General features: G+C 36.6%; 1 protein-coding gene and 3 long non-coding RNA genes across 5 annotated transcripts; all 4 read left to right on the forward strand.

Moving 5' to 3' along the window:
• The first annotated feature begins 5,456 nt into the window (after positions 1 to 5,456).
• On the forward strand, positions 5,457 to 8,689 carry odam (odontogenic, ameloblast associated). Of its 2 annotated transcripts, none has more exons than XM_044113573.1 (10): positions 5,457 to 5,513; positions 5,611 to 5,676; positions 5,763 to 5,798; positions 5,881 to 5,928; positions 6,015 to 6,260; positions 6,376 to 6,432; positions 6,520 to 6,639; positions 7,639 to 7,665; positions 7,753 to 7,836; positions 7,909 to 8,689. In XM_044113573.1, the coding sequence occupies exons 2-10, from the start codon at positions 5,617 to 5,619 to the stop codon at positions 7,942 to 7,944; spliced, it is 714 nt and encodes a 237-aa protein (XP_043969508.1). In that variant the 5' UTR covers positions 5,457 to 5,513; positions 5,611 to 5,616; the 3' UTR covers positions 7,945 to 8,689. The 2 variants fall into 2 exon arrangements, with proteins under 2 accessions (XP_043969508.1, XP_043969510.1); XM_044113575.1 differs by having other exon boundaries at positions 7,642 to 7,665; positions 7,909 to 8,439.
• Positions 8,690 to 9,624: 935 nt separating this feature from the next.
• On the forward strand, positions 9,625 to 10,987 carry LOC122829877. The gene is made up of 4 exons (XR_006370448.1): positions 9,625 to 9,701; positions 9,787 to 9,860; positions 10,557 to 10,607; positions 10,717 to 10,987. It is a non-coding gene; the product is annotated as an uncharacterized LOC122829877 (long non-coding RNA).
• A 5,188-nt stretch (positions 10,988 to 16,175) lies between these two features.
• LOC122829878 lies at positions 16,176 to 17,011 on the forward strand. The gene is made up of 4 exons (XR_006370449.1): positions 16,176 to 16,252; positions 16,338 to 16,411; positions 16,579 to 16,629; positions 16,739 to 17,011. It is a non-coding gene; the product is annotated as an uncharacterized LOC122829878 (long non-coding RNA).
• Positions 17,012 to 21,088: 4,077 nt separating this feature from the next.
• On the forward strand, positions 21,089 to 22,020 carry LOC122829139. Its single transcript, XR_006370331.1, has 5 exons — positions 21,089 to 21,164; positions 21,297 to 21,369; positions 21,523 to 21,573; positions 21,680 to 21,776; positions 21,916 to 22,020. It is a non-coding gene; the product is annotated as an uncharacterized LOC122829139 (long non-coding RNA).
• The last annotated feature ends 1,123 nt before the right edge of the window (positions 22,021 to 23,143 follow it).

The following is a 23,143-nucleotide window of genomic DNA, read 5'->3' on the forward strand; positions in this document are numbered from 1 at the left end:
CCCGAGAGGGTGGAGGGCGGGTGGGGGTGGGGGGAGTGGCAGAAAGAGTGGGAGAGGGAAAAGACGGAGATAAAGAGAGGGTGAAGGGGAATGAGGCTGATCCCTGCAGAAACAGAGAGGAAAAGCAGAGGGATGCCGTTGTGTGTATTTAATCCCAAACTCTAAATTGAGTTAATGTATTTGTTCACTCCCAGACTCCCTAAAGGTCCTGATTAGGTGTCTAGTTTATCAGACGCTGGGGGCAGGTGGAGGCCAACAGTAGCAGCTTTGTATAAACCAGTGTTTGGGTTTATTTCTGTGCCAGCTCCTGGAGCCAAACGATGTCTCAATCCTTTCACAGGTCTGGCAGAAATGTACTGACTTCTTCTTAATCCTGTTAAGCAGAGATGTCAGCGGCTGGTTAAAGATTATTTTATGCTTCACACAATTTGTTCCTCTGTGTTGTAGGCCATTATGCTGAAAGGGAGCTTTTGGCATGCAAAAGTATTCACACCCATTGAACATGAATTGGGTAGTAACTAGTTACATTTACTCAATTACATTTACTTGGATAACTTTTTGGAAAAAATTTATTTTGCGCTGTACTTTTTACTTTTACTCGAGTAATTCTATTATGAAGTATCGCTACTCTTACTTGAACAAAATAAAAAAAACAAACATGTTTTAACCAAAGATTCACCACACACACATGCAATTTTTGTTAGTTTTTTATTGAAAGAAACGTATAAGAATTATTGTCATTTTCTTCTTTAATTTCTGCATAATTTTTTATTTCAATCCATCTGTTGATGTAATTTTTAAAGATTAAATTATTCATAATTTATCTGTTACTCAATACTTGAGTAGAGTTTTTACCAAATACTTTTTACTTTTACTTGAGTAATTTCTTGGATAGTCACTTTTTCTTTTACTTAAGTAAAAATATGTTGAAGTAGTGCTGCTTTTACTTGAATATAATTTTTGGATACTTTGGATACCTGATATTTCTAACTTCAATCTGTAGAGACTCAGACGGAGAAAAGGGAAACCATTAGAAAAGTTTAATAACAGTATGATTTAAGTCTTTGGCGCTCGGGCCCCGGTTAAGGACATTGATCATCGCAAACTTTGCGATGGGCTTGGATGGGCATTCCGTATGCTGAGAGGAACGTCATCCCCCGGGATCCGGTACTAGTGGTGGAGGTGATGAAGGATGTGGCTTGATGCCAACCGAGTGGAGGTGAAGGGGTGGAGGTCTGCTGGAAGGCGCAAGACGCCATGGATGGCGGTCCTTATCAGCTGGGGCTTGGACGATGATTGGACGTGACGAGTCTTGGACCGATGTTGATCAGTCAACTGTGGTGAGCCGGAAGCTCCGGCTGGATGATGCAGGTGGGGCTAAAAGAGTCTTCCAGATTGAATTTGCGCCTATAGGCTTCATTTTATCCAGAGTCTTCTGTTCATTTATATTTTTTATGTTTTGAAATGCTCATGACACATCACTGCTCTGATCTCCAGTAACGTCAGACCAGATTTCTTCCTCTTTTTGTTTTGTTGTGTATCACAGATTCAAGATAAAAATTCTTCTGCCACATTTATTATCAACCTGGTCTTATTTTTTTTTTTTCTTGCAAAGTTCCACATTCATAAAAGTAAAAAATATATAGAAAACCAATTTTGAGCTCTTTGTTATGCATCTTGTTTCAATCTTGGACCCAAACAATAAAATGGCTATAAAAATCAAAGATAAGGTATACAATTTAGCTTTGTAACTCGCAGTTATACACATATTTTCTTATTTTCTTTTATTTCTGATTTGTCATTTACGCCATGTGTCACATTTGTCAAATTATGCAGATATTTTTCCTTTTATGTATGATAGGATAAACACATTAAAAAGATGCAAACAAACAAACAAATAAGTACAAACAAATAAATACATTCCTTTTTGTAAATAAATAATTTATAACCTAAAATGCAGTAAGAGCTTTTCTTTAGTGTATGCCTGATCACTTGTAGAAAATTATGCATCTGCATAACACATGTTGCTGTTATTCTTCTAACAGCAACATGTGTAAAGCTCAGCCCTTTCAATGCAGCTGAGAGCTGATTTGTTGATATTTTAAATCAATAACTGGCTAGTAAAAGGTGATTAATAGGAGATTTTTACAAAATTTGAGCCAGGTGAAGCCAAATCTTTGTCACATGGGAAGCTCTGGGTAGAACGTATTTACACAAAAAGAAGTTTTTATAATCTCAAATGCTAAATGAATATTTTTTTGTAAATTTTTGGTTTAACTTCCTTAACTTGTGAATCTTGTTTTTTTCAGAACATTGTTTTTTTTGAGTCTGTTTACTTTAGTTATTGATTAATCGATTACTAAACTAGTTGATGACTATTTTATTAATCAGTTCATAATGATTAATCTGATTAATCGTTTCAGCCTTAATTGTTGGGATCTTATGTTATAGACTCTACAACATGCTAATGCTATTAAGGACTGCTAAAGACATGAGACTAATAGTCATATTACACTGTCCAAAAGGCAAATCCGTGCCATATTTTACAGATAATAAAAAAAAATTAGTAAAAAAACCCCATAAGAAAGTATAATTTTATTCCCACTTCACAATAATACACTATTTACTCACATACAATTAGGAGCTGCATATGATCCACAGCTCACCTGAGGAAATCTGATAAAATGACAATTATTTTGGTATTTTACTGCCAATTTTAATATCATATTTTTCTTAGTCAAACTTAATTTAATTTCTTATTTTATATCTTATCTGTTTATGATGTTGTAATTATTGTGAAAGTTGTTGTAAATAAATAAACTTTGACTTTACAGGACTGGAGCTGTCCATGACTTTGTTTGTTGTTGCAGTTAGTGTGTTGACCATTAGAGGGCGGCAAAACACTTTCTTAACTGTAAAGTTTTAAATGGCAGATTGAAAATAAATGTTTTGAAAGCTGTGAAATGTATCTGCTTTTATATTATGTTCTATAACTCGTAATCTAGAGAAAAGTTTTTCTGCGTTTACAAACTTTCATATTAATGTAACATAATAAATAAATGTGAGCAAAGTGAGTTTGAATGTTTAAATAATATATATATATATATATTTTTAAAGATTTAGGCAGGGTGTTTGCGGGGTTGGTTTCACTGGGAAGCCCTGGAGTTTCAGATGGTGTTGTGCTCAGTAAGCCTCTTAAGACACACGACCATGACAGATGTAGAGAATGCCAATCAGCTGCTCCCGCTGCGCAGAGAAACTTCAGTCTGCTTTACACCACTGACACACAATACAGTAAACTAAGGTGACCAGATTTTGAAGACTAAATCTGGGGACATTTCTCGCTCGGCAATAAAGAAAAAGCTAATTTATCAAAATAAAATGAAGAAACTGGGACAGTTACAGTTTACATATTTATTAATATTTAACCATTAAAAATCCAATATGAAAGCAGGAGCATGTCTCTCCATACAGTAGTAATATTACTATTAGTAATAATAATAAAAGTAATAGAAAATTAAAAAGGGCTGCACAGTGGTGCAGTTGGTAGAGCTGTTGCCTTGCAGCAAGAAGGTCCTGGGTTCGATTCCCGGCCCGGGGTCTTCCTGCATGGAGTTTGCATGTTCTCCCTGTGCATGGTGGGTTCTCTCCGGGTTCTCCGGCTTCCTCCCACAGTCCAAAAACATGACTGTCAGGTTAATTGGTCTCTCTAAATTCTCCCTAGGTGTGAGTGTGTGTGTGAATGGTTGTGTGTCCTGTTTGTTTCTGTGTTGCCCTGCGACAGACTGGTGACCTGTCCAGGGTGTACCCACCTCTCGCCCGGAATGTAGCTGGAGATAGGCACCAGCAACCCTCCCGACCCCATTAGGGACAAGGGTGAGCAGAAAATGGATGGATGGATGGATGAAAATTAAAACTGGAGATATGGGGGCAAATTGTGTCCATACTTTGTAAGTGAGCATAGATGAATAGTTGGTACTTCTGTTAATAAACAAAAAGCCCACAGTGGTAACAGAAGTAACTTGAAACTGACAAAAGTACAAAATTGTTTACTGACAAACTGATGAAAGTCAGACACTGCTTTTAAATTGTGGCTCAATTAAAATGATGGTAGTTAAAACTTATCAGCATTTTTGTATCTGTGACCAAAGAGCTCATGTACATTTTGTCTCATCTGTCCAAAGGTCTTTGTAGTAAATTCCAGTCTCACTTTTTTATGATTTGATTTTCTCCTTGGTCATTTCACATGAAGTCCACCTTGACCTTGGAGTTCACCTTTGCTTTCTGGACTTGGTTGTTCTGGACTCTTCATATCATAATTCCTTTGAATTTGTCCATTTTCTTCCTGCGGCCACAGCCAGGGAGATCGGCTCCAGTCCCATGGGCCTTAAGTTTCAGAGTAATCTGTACAATTGTAGCCATCTTGGTCTGTCATTTTCTTATTCTGTTGGACCTCAATTAAAAATAATGTCAGATTTCTATTGGTTAATTTTCAGTAAATCTTCATTCATCACTTTTGTCAGTTTCAGATTGTTTCAGTGCCACTGTGGGTTTTTTCAGTCATGATTAAATTTCATAAACGTGAAGTTGTTGAATTTTTTGTTTATCCAACATGATTGTATCACGTTTTTGTTTGAAACATGAAATTATTGAATTAAAAGTACATGATATTCTTTTGTTAATGTAATAACCCCCTAAGTTCATTTTTTACAGTGTAACTGTGATCCTTTAGACCAATGGTCCCCAACCACCGGGCCATGGCCCGGTACCGGTCCGTGGACCAATTGGTACCGGGCTGCGCAAGAAGTAATTAAATATGTCCGTTCTATATGCTTTTATTTTGAAAATCCAAAACCAGATGCTGTCGGTTACGTCTTGCGCGCCAACATGCAGCAGAATGAGTAAGAAACAACAGCATCGGTCTCCGCTTTACTAACAAGTTTGGGGACAACTGTTTTAGACATCAGGATCTATCCACCTGGCAAGAATGACTTTTTTAAAAGAATGATCATGAGCTCTCTCCTCCCTTTTTTCCTCCTTTTTTCTCATGACATGCAAAAAAATTGTGTTCCTTCTAATGCACTTAATTACATGCTACCAGTGTTAACAAGTGCATGTAATCACAAAGAGAATGAGTGTCTTGAGTAAGTTTGTCGAAGATATGAAAAAGTGTCAACGAGGTGCAAAAAACTAAGACAGACTGCAAATTCTGTCATCTCTGCGGGTAGAAACTACACACAGTCAGAGATTATGAATCTCTGCGGAGTTATGAACAACTCCACATTGGGCATGTCATGGTGCTCAGAGACGTGACTTAGATTTAATGACAGACTTAGCAGTTCTGTGTTGTAAGCGTCTGAGTCTGTTGTCATGAGAAATGTCTGTCACTCTGACCGCATATTGTCGGGATGCGTTGCTAGTGGACTATTAAAGCTCACATTCTGACAATTTAAAAGGCATCTGGACCTGAAAGAGGAGGTAGACACTGAAAGGGAGAGAAGAGAAGAGCAACGGTAAGATGAGCTTGACACGCTGAGGTTTTGAAGAAGTCTGAGGTGACTGGTATTTTACAAACTTTTAACAAAAAGTGCATGTTTTGGCTCACTGCAGGATACGATGAAGCTGCAAAGTGCCCTTTTGGTAATCTTCCTTCTTAGGTCAAGCCTTGCTCTGCCAGTGAGTTTCAATTAGATCCAACATTATTACACAAGAACAAAGTATGTTATTTCAACATTAGATTAATTATTGTGCACTTCTTGAAGGTTCAGATTGGAATTATTGCAAGCAACAGCAATGAGGTAAATCACATTTAAATATCTGCATTTGTTGTTATGCAATAAATGAAGTAAGTAGCTCTAATTTCACCATTTCGTTGATCAGATCCTGAGACTGAATGGATTGACTCTTGCAGCTCTTGGACAAACACAGGTGCTTAAAAAGCTGCTGAAACATTTCCGTTTTCTTGTGCTCTACATTTAAAACAATGGATTAAAATGTGCTTTTACTTTCTCCAGGGCTCAATATTACCCCAGTATGTTCTGCAGCAGCAAACACCGGACGTCTTGCTCACCCCACAGTTATTGAATTTGAACCCACAACTGGGAGGTCCTTTTGGTCCCCAGGGGCCACAGCTGCTGCTTCCCAACCAAGGCAACCCGCTAACACCCATGCTTGTCCCTAACGGGCAGCAAGAGCAGCTTGGACCAGCACAAGACCCCAACAATCCCAACGGTCCTCAGCAAGCCCAGAACCCAGTCCAGGTAACAGACCAACAACTTAAGGATCACACAATTAGATTGTTTGACCAATGCACATGATGCAAGGATCTCCACACTGATAGAAGGTATTTTTTTTTTATTTCAATGTTTCTTGCAGATGTATCCACAGTTTCAGTATCCATCTTTTGGATTCCCACAGCTTCACAGACAGCAGGTTTTTATTTACACAAACTGACCAAATTGTAAGCATTATATTAATTAAAATTTAGATGATTAATTTAAAAATATGTATATATTTTAGGGCTACTCTTACTTTGTACCCCGGTATGGCTATGCCCAGCAGAGGAACACTGCGGTTCTGCCCAACAATGGACAGCAGAAACTGGAAAGAACCACACAAAGACCCCAACTCCCACTGCAGGTAATTTTTTTAGAAGAAAATACCTTCCTATATATATATATAAAAATTCCAAGATTGGGGAATGAACTCCTAAACTATTTATGGTTGTTGGACTCTACTGGTGCTTTTAAAAAGAAATTCTTTTTTAAACAAGTGTTTTATCATGACTGGTGTTTTCCTGCTATGAGAATTTTTTGTTGTTAAGATGTACTTAGTTAATGTCTCTTTCTTTGTATTTTTATTGCTTTTACTGCTTTCTACTATTTTTACTGTTGTCTGGGAAAGGTGATGTAGAAATAAAATGTACGTACTGTTCAAATAAGGTTTCTTGTAATTCGTAAGTAAATTCGTTTATGCAGCTTTCACAATTAAAGAATCACAAAGTGCTTTACAACAAGGAATAATGATAAAGGACAACAAATCTAGGATATAAACATAGACCAAGAATGCGTGGCTACGTTGCTATGGTAACCTGTCTAATTATGATTCACTGGTCATTGTGGTTTAAACTAAACCAATGAAATCAGTTTACTGTGTGTATCACTTTGAATTAAAAGCTTGAGCAATAAACTTAGATGACTCAACGCTAAAGCTTAATGATAATAACACAGCTGAGTCTATTGAGTCAGAGCGGCGTGGATGTGGTAAGTGTGTTGTAATGATGTCTGGCTACCAAACCAACCAGACAGCTCATCTGTCTGCTTGGTGCACCATAGACAGTGTTGACCACTCGCTTATACTTCTTCTAATGTTTACCTGCAGAATGTATGCCCCAGTGACACTGAAGTGTGATTTTTTTTACTTATTTAATGAGGAGGTATTATCCCTTCAGCAACATTTTATACACTTCAGGCTTGAAACAGAAATTCAGTATTTTTTGAAACACATATTGTAGGAAATGTTACGTCTTTTCTTTATGGAGTCAACTCTGTGCTTTTTAATAATTTGCAAACTGTGCTGTGATTAGTGCATGCACACTTGAAATCGGCTGATTTAACTGTAATTCACCTTCTATTTCAGCAGGGCTCTAAGCTACAGACAGAAAAGGTGAAATATTTATTTTTGTTTCTTCCTCTTTTAAACAATTGCTCTCAAAATGCATCATTTTGTAACTTCCTCTGTGGTCTTTGCCAGACATGGCCAGCAGGGGCTAAGAAAGAGTCCACCACTGTTCCCCCTGATCCCCGCGGTGATGCAACTGGTCCTGGGACTGATGAGGTACTCCGTTTACACGTGCAAACTATTTGTTGAGAATGTTTTCCCATACTTAATTTAATTTTTTTTCTTCAGGGTAATGGCAGCTTTCCCTTCCTGTTTGAGCCGTAGACGTTAGGAGGAAAAACGAAGCATCACTGCTGAGGGGAAAAGGCCTGGGGGAATACTTGCCACAACTTAACTGAAGCTTTGACTACATTTTAAATAAATAAATAACCAAATGAATATACAAATAATTTTGTCAAATGAAATTATTTAATTGAATGTGAATCTTATTGATTTTGCATCTGTCTCAAATTTCAATTCTAATAATATTGTCATCAGAAATATGGTATAGTACAAAATAATTGGATAAGTAAATAAAAAAAATCCTGCCAACCCGTAAAAGGTAGTGCTGCCACTTCATATATTTCTTTCAATTAAGTTTATTACTAGGATTTTGTGTTGCAAATGTCACAACAATTACTGTTAGCACTTCTTCAAAACAACATTTAAAGGCATGAAAAGTGGACATTAATGCCTCTAATGAACATGTTGAACTCCAACAGACAGTTTGTTCAATTTAACTTCTCTTTTCACCAAGTTACTCAAAAGTAGAGACCAGTAACTTGATTTTTTTCCAATTTATTGAATTAAAGATTTTTAACAATGAACTGGACATTAAATTTCTTTAAAGTGACCTTTAATTAATTTTGTTTTCTTGTATTAAACAAAGTTGCACTTTCAGTGATGCTTTTACTAAAGGCACTGGAGGGGACACCAATTATATTGTTTTTTAAAAATAATATTACATATAATTTAAGATTCAGAATTTTGCCTTGTTCTGTACTTGAAAAAAAAAAAAAATTTAAAAAAATGTGATGACTCTTTTCTTATAAAATTTTAAACACATTTCTATGGACTTTTTGCTTCAAACCTATTTGGTTTTCACTGTGAAAGGAAGCCAAAATAATAAACCCAACCATCCATCCATTTTCTGTTCACCCTTCGTCCCTAATGGGGTCAGGAGGGTTGCTGGTTCCTCTCCAGCTACGTGCCGGGCGAGAAGCGGGTTCACCCTGGACAGGTCACCAGTCTGTCGCAGGGCAACACAGAGACATACAGGACAAACAACCATTCACACACACACTCACACCTAGGGAGAATTTAGAGAGACCAATTAACCTGAGAGTCATGTTTTTGGACTGTGGGAGGAAGCCGGAGAACCCGGAGAGAACCCACCATGCACAGGGAGAACATGCAAACTCCATGCAGAAAGACCCCGGGCCGGGAATCGAACCCAGGACCTTCTTGCTGCAAGGCAACAGCTCTACCAACTACACCTGAAATGAAAGACTTCAGGATCGACATGGACTTGTGCTGTAATGAATGAAAAGATTTGACTCTCACTTGTGCTGTCCCATTTATAAAATATTTAATATTGTTGATACAAACATGACAGAAGTTTTCAGAATACAATTCAAGCTGATTGAAGAGAAAATATATAGATATTTTGCCAAACATTTTTTAAAAACATGAGTGGACATCACTGACTGCAAACTGTTCTGGGTGTTTCCTGTGATGCATGTCAAAAGGTTTGGTATCAATTAGTTTCAACACTAAGGGATCAAGAATGAAAAGATCTTCTGCTGTAATTTTGTGGATTTATTGTGGATTATGTAAAAAAACCAAAACATGTGGTCATGTCATCACATCTGTTAAGGTGTGGTTTCTGTATCTAATCCCTGATTAGACATTACAAGTAGGTTGCATTTTGAAAATGGAAAATTTCTCAACTCCCTGATCCAGATACTCTATATAAATGGAGTCCAAACTTCAGCTCTACACAACTTTCCTGTCAAGTCATTCAAAGCAGAGAAGACTCTAAGGTGATTATATGAATTTCTGCTTAATTTCTTTATACAATTGAACCAATTTATTTGCTTGATAACGACTTTATTTATGTTCCAACAGCTGAAATCACTGCAGCCATGCTGAAGGTAGCACTTGTTCTTGGATGCCTCCTGAGCCTCATTGTGGCTACACCAGTAAGTGATGAGCAATTTTTCTTTTGATGGACTGTAAAGAAGCTCACATGTGTAAAGTTTAATTTGACTTTGCAGTGAATATTGATTCTCCTCTTGTGTGTCAGTGACAGCAGTTTATTTTCTTGTTTCACATACATGTCAATATATTTATTAACACTCTTTTAATTTACAACAGAGTTTTCAAACACCTATTACACACCTAAGCCGTGTCGTATTTGAACCTCAATTAAAAGGGCAAGCAATTTCAAGAAGTGTTTGATTGCTGCAAATCTATTAAATAGCATAAATTATTAATATGTAATTTTTTCTGTGGAAAAGTCAACAAAAGCAGATCTTTTCAGAGACAGGCACAGTTTTACATTGACATTTAGAAGATTCCCATTTCATTTCTTGATTGTGTTATGGTAAAGAAATTAATAAGTAAAATTTGAAAAACATTTCTTAGCTGAACTGTATTTGGTACTCCTCCCAGGGTTCTGATGATCTGAACTCTGTTTGCTGACAATTAGATTTTATTGGAAAGGAAAAGCCACCAATGGCTGCTGGAAAGGTTCTGTTAAATGACACTGGTGACATGCATGTGTATTGGCAAGTACAGAAACGTAAAACCAGTAAACATGAAATAGTAAGAAGTTAATATGGTTTACTGAAATCAAAGTGAACTGCAGAATGACTGAATTTGTTTGTTCTCTTCAGTTGGAGCACCAGCGATTTGCTCGCTCTAGCTCTGGCTCAAACTCCAATGAGGTGAGAATCATTTATTTTCTCTGTTATAAGCCACAAATGTACAACATCTACTGCATAATTGATGAATAGTTTTGCTAAATGTCTAACTATCTTCATGATTTTCTTACAGGCGTCAACAAACAGCTTGGCCTCCCTGCTATCCCTGATTTTGCGGCTCCTTGCCACCACGACCACAACTACAACAACTACAACTGCAGCTACAACAAGAGCTACAACAAGAGCTCCATAAAATGGAGTTTTGAACATCAGTGATGTGTTGAGAAAGCTGTCATTGTTTTTCAATGATATTGGAAATCAGTTTCCAATATCACTGAAACTTGGATCAAACCTGCTGTCATGTTTGGTTTGTGCTTAATAAAGTTCAGCAAAAAAAACCCCAATATGACGACTTTTTTCTCTCATTAAAGCCTCTGTGTTCATTCATGTGAAGAATCCAATTAGGACATAAAATTTTGAACACATTTTTATGAGCTGCTTACTTCAAATATATCTGTTTTTGATTGTGAATTGAAGGCAAATGATAAACAGATGGGTGACATTTACTTAGTTTCATTACATTTTTAATCATCTGCATGGACTTTAGTAGTGTGTCATGATGCGTGGTGGAGAGGTGGTGAGGCAGCAAACGGAAACCCAGGGTGTAGTGAAAAATGATGTTTAATGACGAAAATGTCCACAAAAAACCAGGCAGCACGGCAGAGCAAAAACCAGGGCTCAAAACCGGTAGCAACTGGGCAGCACAAAGACAACAAACGTGGGGAGACAAAACCAGACGTATGAAGACGTAAACTAGACGTAGGACCCGACAAGGACACAGAGACACAGGTGACACTAAATACACAGAGGGTAATCAGGGAACGAGACACACCTGGGAACTAATCAAAGGGAGACAGGACAACACGGAGACTCAGACACACAGGAAACTCAAAATAAACACAGGAAAACACAGAACATGACATAGTGAATGTCACACAGAACTTAGCAGACATTTTATTTAAAATAAAAACAAGTCATTGACAGAGGGAAAACAACTCTGTCTGTTTGACCACATGAAGAATTGTTTGAAGAAATGCTCACAACTGCAGCCTCTTATTTTGTCTAAACTGCAACTTACTAGTGAGATTGCAGTTCTCTGAAAACCACCCTAGAGCTGAAATATGCTCACACTACAATATCATTTCAGACATTGTTTAATAGTTTGTTTGTTTTTTCCTTTTTTCTTGCAACCAAATAGGAAAATTACTAGTATGACAACTAGTAATTTTCATACTAGATTGAAGGAATTAAGAGTGATAGAAATGTTGTTTCCACACTCAGGGACAATTCACCAGAGATGACAACTCAAGGTTGAGAGACTCTGGGTCAAGGTCCACTTAAGGCACAAAATTGAAAGACTTCAGACTCAGCTTTTCTCCAAAGACTGAAGACTGTGAAAGGATGTGCCTTATTATTAACTATTATTAACATTTCAACAGAATAACAGGTTACTGTCTTTAGAACAAAAACATGACAGAAAATTTGATGATACAATTCAAGCTGATTGACCAGTTGATATATAGATATTTTGCAAAACGTTTATCAAAGACATGAGCAGACATTCATGAACGCAAACACATCTGTGTGTTTCCTGTATTGAAAGGTCCTTCACTTCTAATCAAAAGGTTTGGGATCAGTTTACTAATTTGTCTGAATACTGGGAGACCAGGAATGGTGCAAACCAGTGACGTGCGGTCAGGGGAGGCAGCCATCATGGAAAGAAAGAAAATATATAATCATAAAGTAATTTAAATTGTTATATTCATCCGGTGGTTTGTACTAAAAATATTTATTTTTCATGTAGCTTCACCAATTTCGATTTTTATTTGTTCAAAATCGCTGAATTTTCTTATTTTCCCATTCAAATGCTTGGAAGCGATGCCGGTGAGGCAGCAGCGAGCTCTGCCTCACCTTGGATTGCGCAACCCCTGGCTCTGCGCTGGCTGCTAAGCGGAGAGAGCATGTTGCTGGACGGCGTCAATAAAATGGTTTAAACAAATTTAATATGTGAATTTATTTCCAATAATTTAGCTTATGTATATAATGTACAGTGCTTTTTGTCACCAACTGTGTTTGTGTAACGTGTTTCGTGTAATGAGCGATTATAAACGGCAGAGAACAGGTTCGAGGTGAGGCAGGCAGTTCTCTTGCCTCATGGCAGAGGGCGCTCAAGATCCCAGACGTTCGTCTTGTTCACTCCTCAACTGCCGAGTAAGTGACAGCGAGCTAGGCTAAACGATTCGGGAAGCAAGTCAAGTGCAGCGATAGATTATAATAGAGATAGTGATTTTTTGTTTTGTTTTTTAAGGAAATGTGTGTTTTGTGAGCTACAGTTTGTATGTGTAAGGATGCAGAAGTGAAACATAACCTGTAAACTGCTGTCAATCTATGCATCTATTTGCAAATCTGATTCTGATGACGTCAGTGCCTCACCAGCTATGAACCTCACCGCACGTCACTGGTGCAAACAGTGGTAATTTAATGGATTTATTCTGTTTTATAACATTGAACAATTTTATTACACATAAGAACTATCAAGTTGTGAACTCTGTCTCTAATCCATGATTAGACATTCAAATCAAAATTAAATCAAACTTTATTTGTATAGCACATTTCAGCAGCAAGGCATTTCAAAGTGCTTTACATCAAATCAAACACAAAAACACAATGCAACATAGAATCAACAATAAAAACACATCAAGTCAGATTCCGTCAATAAATTTGCAATTTATTACGTTTCAAATACAACTCTAAACAAGTGGGTTTTTAGTTGAGATTTAAAGGAAGTCAGTGTTTCAGCTGTTTTACAGTTTTCTGGAAGTTTGTTCCAGATTTTTGGTGCATAGATGCTGAATGCCACTTCTCCTCGTTTGGTTCTGGTTCTGGGGATGCAGAGCAGAACCAGAACCAGAACCAGAACCTGAGAGGTCTGGAAGGTTGATACAACAGCAGCAAATCTTTAATGTATTGTGGTGCTAAACCATTCAGTGATTTATAAACTAGCAACAATAGACTAGCAAAGTCTATTCTTTGAGCTACAGGGAGCCAATAGAGGGACATTAAAACTGGTGTTATGTGCTCTATCTTCCTGGTTTTAGTGAGAACTCCAGCTGCAGCATTCTGGATCAGCTGCAGCTGTTTGATTGATTTGTTGGACAGACCTGTGAAGACGTCGTTACAATAATCAATACGACTGAAGATAGACATTGCAACCAATAGAGATGTCGAGACATGCGGTGGTAGTAAATTTTCTTTACTTTCTTTTTTCTGAAAACACAAAGCAACATTCATAAATCCGATGTGCAACACACGATGGCTGCTCTGTTCTACTGAGCTTACATTCTTCACCATGGCAACTAAGGACCCAAGGCTGCCCTAAGCGCCTGTTTAAAAACTGATCCCTATCTAGACTAATTTCAATCTCAGCCACAATTAGTTACCAACATACATATGACTATTCAGCTTAACGTGGACAATGAAAATGCTTTTTAATAACAAAACATTCATGGGATAGGCAGCAATAATCATATTTTAAAGGGTGGGGTCCTTTGATCTAAAGTCCCCAGCAACTGATACCCCACACATTTTTAAAAGGGAAAATTTCCAAACTTCTCTGATCCTGATACTGTATATAAGAGGAATCCAAAATTCAGCGCGCCACAACAACCCCCCTTTGGGACAGTCAGTCAAACTAGAGAAGACTCCATGGAGATTATTTGAATTTATGCTTCATTTCTTTGTACCATTGAACCAGTTTGTTTGCTTGATAATGACTTTATTTATGTTCCAACAGCTGAAATCACCGCAGCCATGCTGAAGGTAGCACTTGTTCTTGGATGCCTCCTGAGCCTCATTGTGGCTACACCAGTAAGTGACAATATTGTAGAAGACTTAAGTCAGATATTCTCTAAGGTTTTTTATTTTTTATGTTGAGATGGTTTAACAGAAAGAATTTTGAAAATGTATTTTTTCGATTCTTCTACTTTGTAATGCATGCTTATGTGGCAAGATATTTTCTGCTTTTTTATCATAATGCTGGTGAAATTTCTCGAGCTTCACTGTGAAAATGAGGTCAAAAGAAACTGCAGAATGACTGAACTTGTTTGTCCTCTTCAGATGGAGCACCAGCGATTTGCTCACTCTGGCTCTGGATCGAACTCGGGAGAGGTCAGAATAATTTCTTTTCTCTATAACAAACCAAAAATGAAAAACCTTTATTGTATAATTCTTGCACAATTCTGCTATATATCTAACAATCATTGTGATTTTTCCACAGAACTCAACAACTAACCTGGACTCCCTGCTTTTCCAGCTTCTTGCCACCACAACTACAACAGCAGCTGCTGCTACATAAAACAAACTTTGTTATGTGTTGCTGAAAAGCACTAATATATTTTTTTCTTTTTCAGTTTTAAATAATATTAAAAATCTGTTGTGTTTAGCTAAACATGGATCAAACCTGCCATCATGTTTGGCCTCTACTTTATAAAGTTTAGCACAAAAAAAAAAAAAACAAATGAAAAAAAATGTGATGACTCTTTTCTTATACAATTTCAAACACATTTCTATGGACTTTTTGCTTATAACCTATTTGGTTTTCACTGTGAAAGGAAGCCAAGATAATAAACCAATGGGTGATTTTCACTTAATTTTATATCATTCTTAAACATCTGTCATGGTTGGTAAAAGTGAATGTCAAAACTTGGTAAAAAAAAAAAAGCTCTTAGAGTTTTCCTGAAAATGTAAACATGTCATATTACCAGAGAGCTGAAAGATTAAAAACCCTCATTGTCCTTTTGATCACATGAATAATTATCCAATGAACAAGTGCCGTCTCTTAGTTTATTTTTTATAAACTGCACATCCGACAAGTGAGACATTTCACAATTCTCTGAAAACCACTTGTTAGTGAAGCTGAAATACATCCAGTATTACTTCATTCATTGTTTACTAATTAATTTATTGATATTTAGCAGCAAAACAAGGTAAGAGAAAAATTAAGAATGATTTTACAAAACGTTTTCACACTCAGTGACAACACACCAGAGAGGCCAACTCGATGCTGAAATGAAAGACTTCAGGATCGACATGGACTTGTGCTGTAATGAATGAAAAGATTTGACTCTCACTTGTGTTGTCCCATTTAGAAAATATTTAATATTATTGATACAAACATGACAGAAGTTTTCAGAATACATTTCAAGCTGATTGAAGAGAAAATATCTAGATATTTTGCCAAACATTTTTTAAAAACATGAGTGGACATCACTGACTGCAAACTGTTCTGGGTGTTTCCTGTGATGCATGTCAAAAGGTTTGGTATCAATTAGTTTCAACACTAAGGGATCAAGAATGAAAAGATCTTCTGCTGTAATTTTGTGGATTTATTGTGGATTATGTAAAAAAAACCAAAACATGTGGTCATGTCATCACATCTGTTAAGGTGTGGTTTCTGTATCTAATCCCTGATTAGACATTACAAGTAGGTTGCATTTTGAAAATGGAAAATTTCTCAACACCCTGATCCAGATACTCTATATAAATGGAGTCCAAACTTCAGCTCTACACAACTTTCTTGTCAAGTCTTTCAAAGCAGAGAAGACTCTAAGGTGATTATTTGAATTTCTGCTTCATTTCTTTACACAATTGAACCAATTTATTTGCTTGATAACGACTTTATTTATGTTCCAACAGCTGAAATCACTGCAGCCATGCTGAAGGTAGCACTTGTTCTTGGATGCCTCCTGAGCCTCATTGTGGCTACACCAGTAAGTGATGAGCAATTTTTCTTTTGATGGACTGTAAAGAAGCTCACATGTGTAAAGTTTAATTTGACTTTGCAGTGAATATTGATTCTCCTCTTGTGTGTCAATGACAGCAGTTTATTTTCTTGTTTCACATACATCTCAATACTGAATTTGTTTGTTCTCTTCAGTTGGAGCACCAGCGATTTGCTCGCTCTAGCTCTGGCTCAAACTCCAATGAGGTGAGAATCATTTATTTCCTCTGTTATAAACCACAATTTTACAACATCTACTGCATAATTGATGAATAGTTTTGCTAAATGTCTAACTATCTTCATGATTTTCTTACAGGCGTCAACAAACAGCTTGGCCTCCCTGCTATCCCTGATTTTGCAGCTCCTTGCCACCACGACCACAACTACAACAACTACAACTGCAGCTACAACAAGAGCTCCATAAAATGGAGTTTTGAACATCAGTGATGTGTTGAGAAAGCCGTCATTGTTTTTCTCTCTCAATTTTTCAATGATATTGGAAATCAGTTTCCAATATCACTGAAACTTGGATCAAACCTGCTGTCATGTTTGGTTTTGTGCTTAATAAAGTTCAGCAAAAAAAACCCAATATGACGACTTTTTTCTCTCATTAAAGCCTCTGTGTTCATTCATGTGAAGAATCCAATTAGGACATAAAATTTTGAACACATTTTTATGAGCTGCTTACTTCAAATATATCTGTTTTTGATTGTGAATTGAAGGCAAATGATAAACAGATGGGTGACATTTACTTAGTTTCATTACATTTTTAATCATCTGCATGGACTTTAGTAGTGAATGTCACACAGAACTTAGCAGACATTGTATTTAAAATAAAAACAAGTAATTGACAGAGAGAAAAAAACTCTGTCCGTTTGACCACATGAAGAATTGTTTGAAGAAATGCTCACAACTGCAGCCTCTTATTTTGTCTAAACTGCAACTTACTAGTGAGATTGCAGTTCTCTGAAAACCACCCTAGAGCTGAAATATGCTCACACTACAATATCATTTCAGACATTGTTTAATAGTTTGTTTGTTTTTTCCTTTTTTCTTGCAACCAAATAGGAAAATTACTAGTATGACAACTAGTAATTTTCATACTAGATTGAAGGAATTAAGAGTGATAGAAATGTTGTTTCCACACTCAGGGACAATTCACCAGAGATGACAACTCAAGGTTGAGAGACTCTGGGTCAAGGTCCACTTAAGGCACAAAATTGAAAGACTTCAGACTCAGCTTTTCTCCAAAGACTGAAGACTGTGAAAGGATGTGCCTTATTATTAACTATTATTAATATTTCAGTTTATTCCTATAGCACCATTCACTGATGAAAATTGTAGCAGCACCAGTGCTACAAGTGCACCACTGGACAGTCATAGGCATCACCAGTATTTCCACCCATCATGTTGGATGAACTTCTCTCCATATCGTGTCGTGTGTTGAGAAAATAGTCTATAACATTCAAAGTTCTCTTTGAACCAAAACAAAAACTGTTTGTTTCAGGAAAGTTGTCATGATTTACAGTTGTAGGATGGTGAGGTAGACACAGTGGACCCAGGTCGTAGAGAAAATTATGGTTTAATAAAGAATAAAGCACAAAATCCAGGCAGAAAAGGTGAGCAGAAGACTAAGAGCTCAGACACTGGCAGCGACTGGTAACACAGCTAGAGACAATGACATCAGACAATAAACAAGAGACACGTGGATTTAAATACACAGAGGGTTATCAAGCCAACAAGACTCAGCTGGGATCAATCCAGGGACAACACAGAGACTCAACTGACCCAGAAACCAAAATATACACAGAAAACTCACATCCTCACAAAAGCGATTTCACGTTATTAAATGTAGCACTCCGAATAAATGTGTATATTTCACATTTCATGCTTTCACTGCAAACTCACACAAAACATACGTGTCAAAAATAACACAAACATTTCTAAATTTAAATGAAGAAATCTACAAATCTGTGCATTGCTGCGCTGCGCCCTCTCCTCTCTGTATGCCGGACTCTGGGGACAGAATATGCAACAATGGGCTGCAGGCTGAAGGATATGGCTGTTGCAGCGGTCATTGCAATGGGTGTTGTTCCTGTAGAGATGCTCTTTGACGTGTACATGTGGGCGTCTGGGTGCTGAATACTGGCAGTGGGGGAAAGGTTTAATTATTGTTGTTATATTAAATGTCTTACTAAAATATAAAAAAATGCTCAATTTGGCTTGTTGTCTCCTGGTTGTCACTAACAGCCCCCTCAGGCATATAACAGGGTCTCTGAACAGTTTCCTGTAGCCTTACAAGAAGCCAATCTCCAATGTCAGAGCATTGAAAGTGTCCTCTGTTCTGGCTGGTTGGCTGCAGTACTGATGTTATTGTCCTCTGCCTTGGCTGCATGACCGAGATCTTTCTCTCTGTGCCAATTGATTGTGTTGAGAAGGAGGAATGAGTTGTTGACGTTGCAGATTTTTCCTCACCTGTTTCCAGTTGTGCAGCTGCTTTTGGAACTACTAAAGGACTAACTTGTCTGTAGATACAAAACGCCTATTTGAAGTAATAACCAGTACAATTTTGCGTTTTACAAATTGTGGTTTTAATTTTTCTGTTAGTGTAGCTGAGTTAATTTTATTTTATTTATATTTTATTTTATTTTATGAACCTTCTCAAAACATTTTTATTTGCTTTTGGACTGTGGCAGGCTATATACTCCTTTTATTTTTTGTTCCTAATGTAAATAGTGTTCTGGAGGGACAATTATTAGTGCTCCCCAAAGCAGGGTTCTGTGATGTAGCTGCAGCAGCCAGGCAGAAGCTGCCTAACTGAGCTGCTGGTAAGATGCATGCTAATGCTACCTCTCACTTTTAATAATGTTTATAATGTTAAAAATAGTTCTCACAGCTTTTGTTCTACATAAAAAGTAATGTTAATTGTGTGAGTGTTTTAAGCAAAGCTTTGGGGTTGTTTAAAATTAAATTGTTACATTTATAGAGCTTGTATAAAGTTTTCCCTCCAAAATGTGCTTGTTGGGCCGCAGGACTACTACTGGGACTGTGTGTACCAAACCCAGTGGCTGAGTGTGTCCCATACTGTGATGAATATACAGTTTTCTGTTGTAGTTTTATTTTATTTTTTATTTAATTATTTTGTTATTAAGTTTATAGCAGGTGTGTGAATGATCTAATGATCGGGCTGCTGATTGCAGCCAGTCCACATTGTTAGCAGAACTAGAGGGCCCCAAAACCAGATGAGGCCCTGCCAATAGAGTAAATATTACATTTAGATTTCACAAATTTAAAAAAAAACTTATAAGGCATCAAGCTGATGTTTGCATGATGAACTAAATGCAAAAAGATTCGAACAATATTATTATTAAAATAAGAAAGTTAAAGACAGTTAGTATGTATTCATATGGTGATTTATGCTTTAGGGACAACAATGCAAGTCAGGACTCCTAATCTGCAGCAAAGCCAGGTTGAACTTGTACCAAATTTAATGAGAAAATGTTTATGTCATTAGAAACTTGACTTACTTGTGTTAAAACTGTTGACTTGCAGTCTGATTAAAAAGGACAGAACATCTCTGCACTAAACTTATGTGAGATACAGTAAAAATTTATTAAAAAAAAAGAATGATGTGTCATAAATCCAAACAGGGCTTGATGTCGCCAGTGTCTCTGCCAATATATTTGTTTCCATACTTCTGTGTAATATGTTTAACTGTCAAACACTGAAAATGCACGTTTTGAAAGGAGAAGAGAACAAGTGGGTTTTTATCATCATGCAAGTGGCAGAAAAAAATATTGCCAACCGCTATCAGGTAGATAATACCTGATAGGACTACATGTACTATCATGAAAGCTATGAAAACCCAAATATTCTGAAAATGTGAAACCTGCAAAACATTAGTAAATGCATATTTGGGACAGAGTTATTTGTTCTGCACCAATGTATAATAATGTCCTGATGTAATGTATGATTAACAGGGAATCTATGCAAAGAAACAATTTTAAAATTTAATTTAAATAGAAGATGTGGCATGTTGAAGTCTTTTGATTTTCATAAATATTTTGGGATTATTACAGAGATATATTAAAAACATGAAAAAGCTGTAATGAGGTGTTGGGTTAAGTTGTCTGTAAGACATCTGACCACGATCTAAAAAAAAATTAATCATTAAACATAATCAAATAAAAGCACTTATGAAATTTATCAACTTGTGTTAAAAGTTGATGAAGTGGCTGAATTTTAAATTTCAATAAGCAAATTTATGTGTTTATGCACATAAACAAAGCAAAAGAAAGAGAAAGACACTGATTCTTTTGACAAGCCACTCCGTGTTGGGATTATTATTCTCATAAAAGCCTGACAGTTTCCACAGAGGAAGCTCTACATCTATTTTAATATCCACTTCAGTCACAAAACTTAGTGATGTTGAAAATCAGCTGCTCTGTCTCTTGCGGTGCACCAACAATAAGCTGTAACTGTTGTAATCACCGGTTCTTTCAACAGGTTTTCACAATGCTATTTAGACACTCAAATGTAGATAAACCCAAATGTTATTAGTGATATTTGTCCACAATTTTATTACTTAAAATGACTAATTCTCAGCCACACCTTGAAGCATAAGGAAATTGCAATCATAGTTTTGCAACATTTCTGCATCTGTAAAGGTATAAAAGAGAAGCCCAACATCCAAAGAGCAACACTACAGCCTCTTCTCTTGTCTCTGAGAAAACCTACTGAAGGTGTGAGGACTTCTTGACTTTTTTAGATTATTGTTTTGGCATTTATACAGTGAATTTCTTCAATGCTGTATTCTACCAACTTGTTCTTGAACATGTTGTTCAGAAAGTAATTTTGATCTTCTGTTCTAACAGGTAAAATCCTGCAACCATGCTGAAGGTCGCACTTATTCTTGGATGCCTCCTGAGCCTCATTGTGGCTGAGACTGTAAGTATGATATTATCATGTTTAATATGATATTATCATGTTTAATATGATATTATCATGTTTAATATGATATCAGTGAGTATATACGGCATGTAGATATTATTACTATTATTGTGAAAAGGTTTACTGCATGTAATGTCAAACCTTGTGCAGATGGAGCACCAGCGTTTTGCTCGTTCAAGCTCTGGTTCTAACTCCGGAGAGGTGAGTTTCTCTCTGCCTGACCTTTAGATTAAACCTGAGCATAAGTTACTGTATCAGTATTGAAAAAATCCTCTGCTACTAGTAATCTCCCTTAATTTTCTTAAAGACCACCACAACTACGGCTGCAGGAGCAACTGCAGCTTCATTAACTCTGGCCCAGCTCCTGGCCCTGCTCCGACAACTACTTGGTCAGTGATGATGAAGTGAGTGAAAAACACAGAAAAACAGATTTTTGACAATACTGCTGTAAATAATCATTGATATTTAACTTGGTCTGTTTTTAGGAAGTTGTTGAGTTTTACAGAGAGTCTATAACTGTATTATTATTTCATCTCATTTCAGGTTCATTGGCTGCTCTTTTAACCAGATGCCGTTTATTCACCCAACAATTGGACAAATATCATTTTCCACCAAGTTCTGACTAAAAATAAACATTTTCAATGCAAACCTTTGCTATGTTGTCTTTCATTATATTTTGCACTTCAACATCAAGACATGCAACCTTACTGTAAGAGCAATTGCAAAATCATGTTGAAGAACTTTGCCTTTCTTTGGTAATCAATATTGATATAGGCTTTTGTATATCTGGAACTTAGAAAAATTAAATTACATTTAGGTTTTATTGATATGCTGTACAAATGGACCAGGATGAGACATATTTGATTTACAGCTGACAGAAAATTGAGAATTTTTAACATCAGAAAACATCAGTTTGTGCAGAACTTTTTTCTGTTTACAGCGATTACAGCTTGAGTTGGCATTATCAGACTAAATGCGTACCGAAGGTATTAGTTCACGTACAACTACATATAGGTTTTTTTTCCAGCATTCTAATAAAAAAATTTATTAAAAAAATAGATATACCTGAATGGGTGAACTACAGAGTAAAGTGGGAGACTTGCACTGTGAATTGTTGATCCCAGGTGTTTTCAGCAGCTTTTTACGAGAAAAATAGAGCAAGAGCTTAATGACAACAGAGACACTCCAGGAAGGAGGAAAAGCACAAGAAAAGACCTGTGAGAACCATTTAGTGCTGACAAAAGTCTTACAGCCATTTATAAACTGTAAATAGATCATCATAGCAGAACTATTTTATTCAAGAGGGAAAAAAAAGCATCCAACCAATTTCACCCATGAGTCGAATAATGGTGTTTCTGCAGAACATGGGCAAGTTCCTTCAGTATTATCTCAGGATGTATGGCAGCTTACGTTTATTATATTACAGAATCAAAACAGAAAACTGTCTGAATTAAAACTGTGTAGAAGTGAAACACCAGGCACAGGAACCTCCATCTGTCTGCTTCTCCAACCCTGAGTTGACCTTTTCATTTCATAAATATTTCCAGTTATGGGTTTATATTCCCCTCTGCCGCTGTGTGTGTAAAACTAAATTCAAACAATAAGTCATTCTATGACAAACACCTTCCACTTTCTATCCATTTTTCTCACTTTATTTAGATGATTTGAATATAAATAGATGTGAGATTTAAAAAGACACTTTAATAAGAATGTATTTAGTATTTTTTTTCACTTCACGTGACAGTTTCATATTTAAACTCCACCATTAGCA

This window comes from Gambusia affinis, linkage group LG04 (genome assembly GCF_019740435.1).
Source record: "Gambusia affinis linkage group LG04, SWU_Gaff_1.0, whole genome shotgun sequence".
In the NCBI taxonomy this organism is placed as follows: domain Eukaryota; kingdom Metazoa; phylum Chordata; class Actinopteri; order Cyprinodontiformes; family Poeciliidae; genus Gambusia; species Gambusia affinis.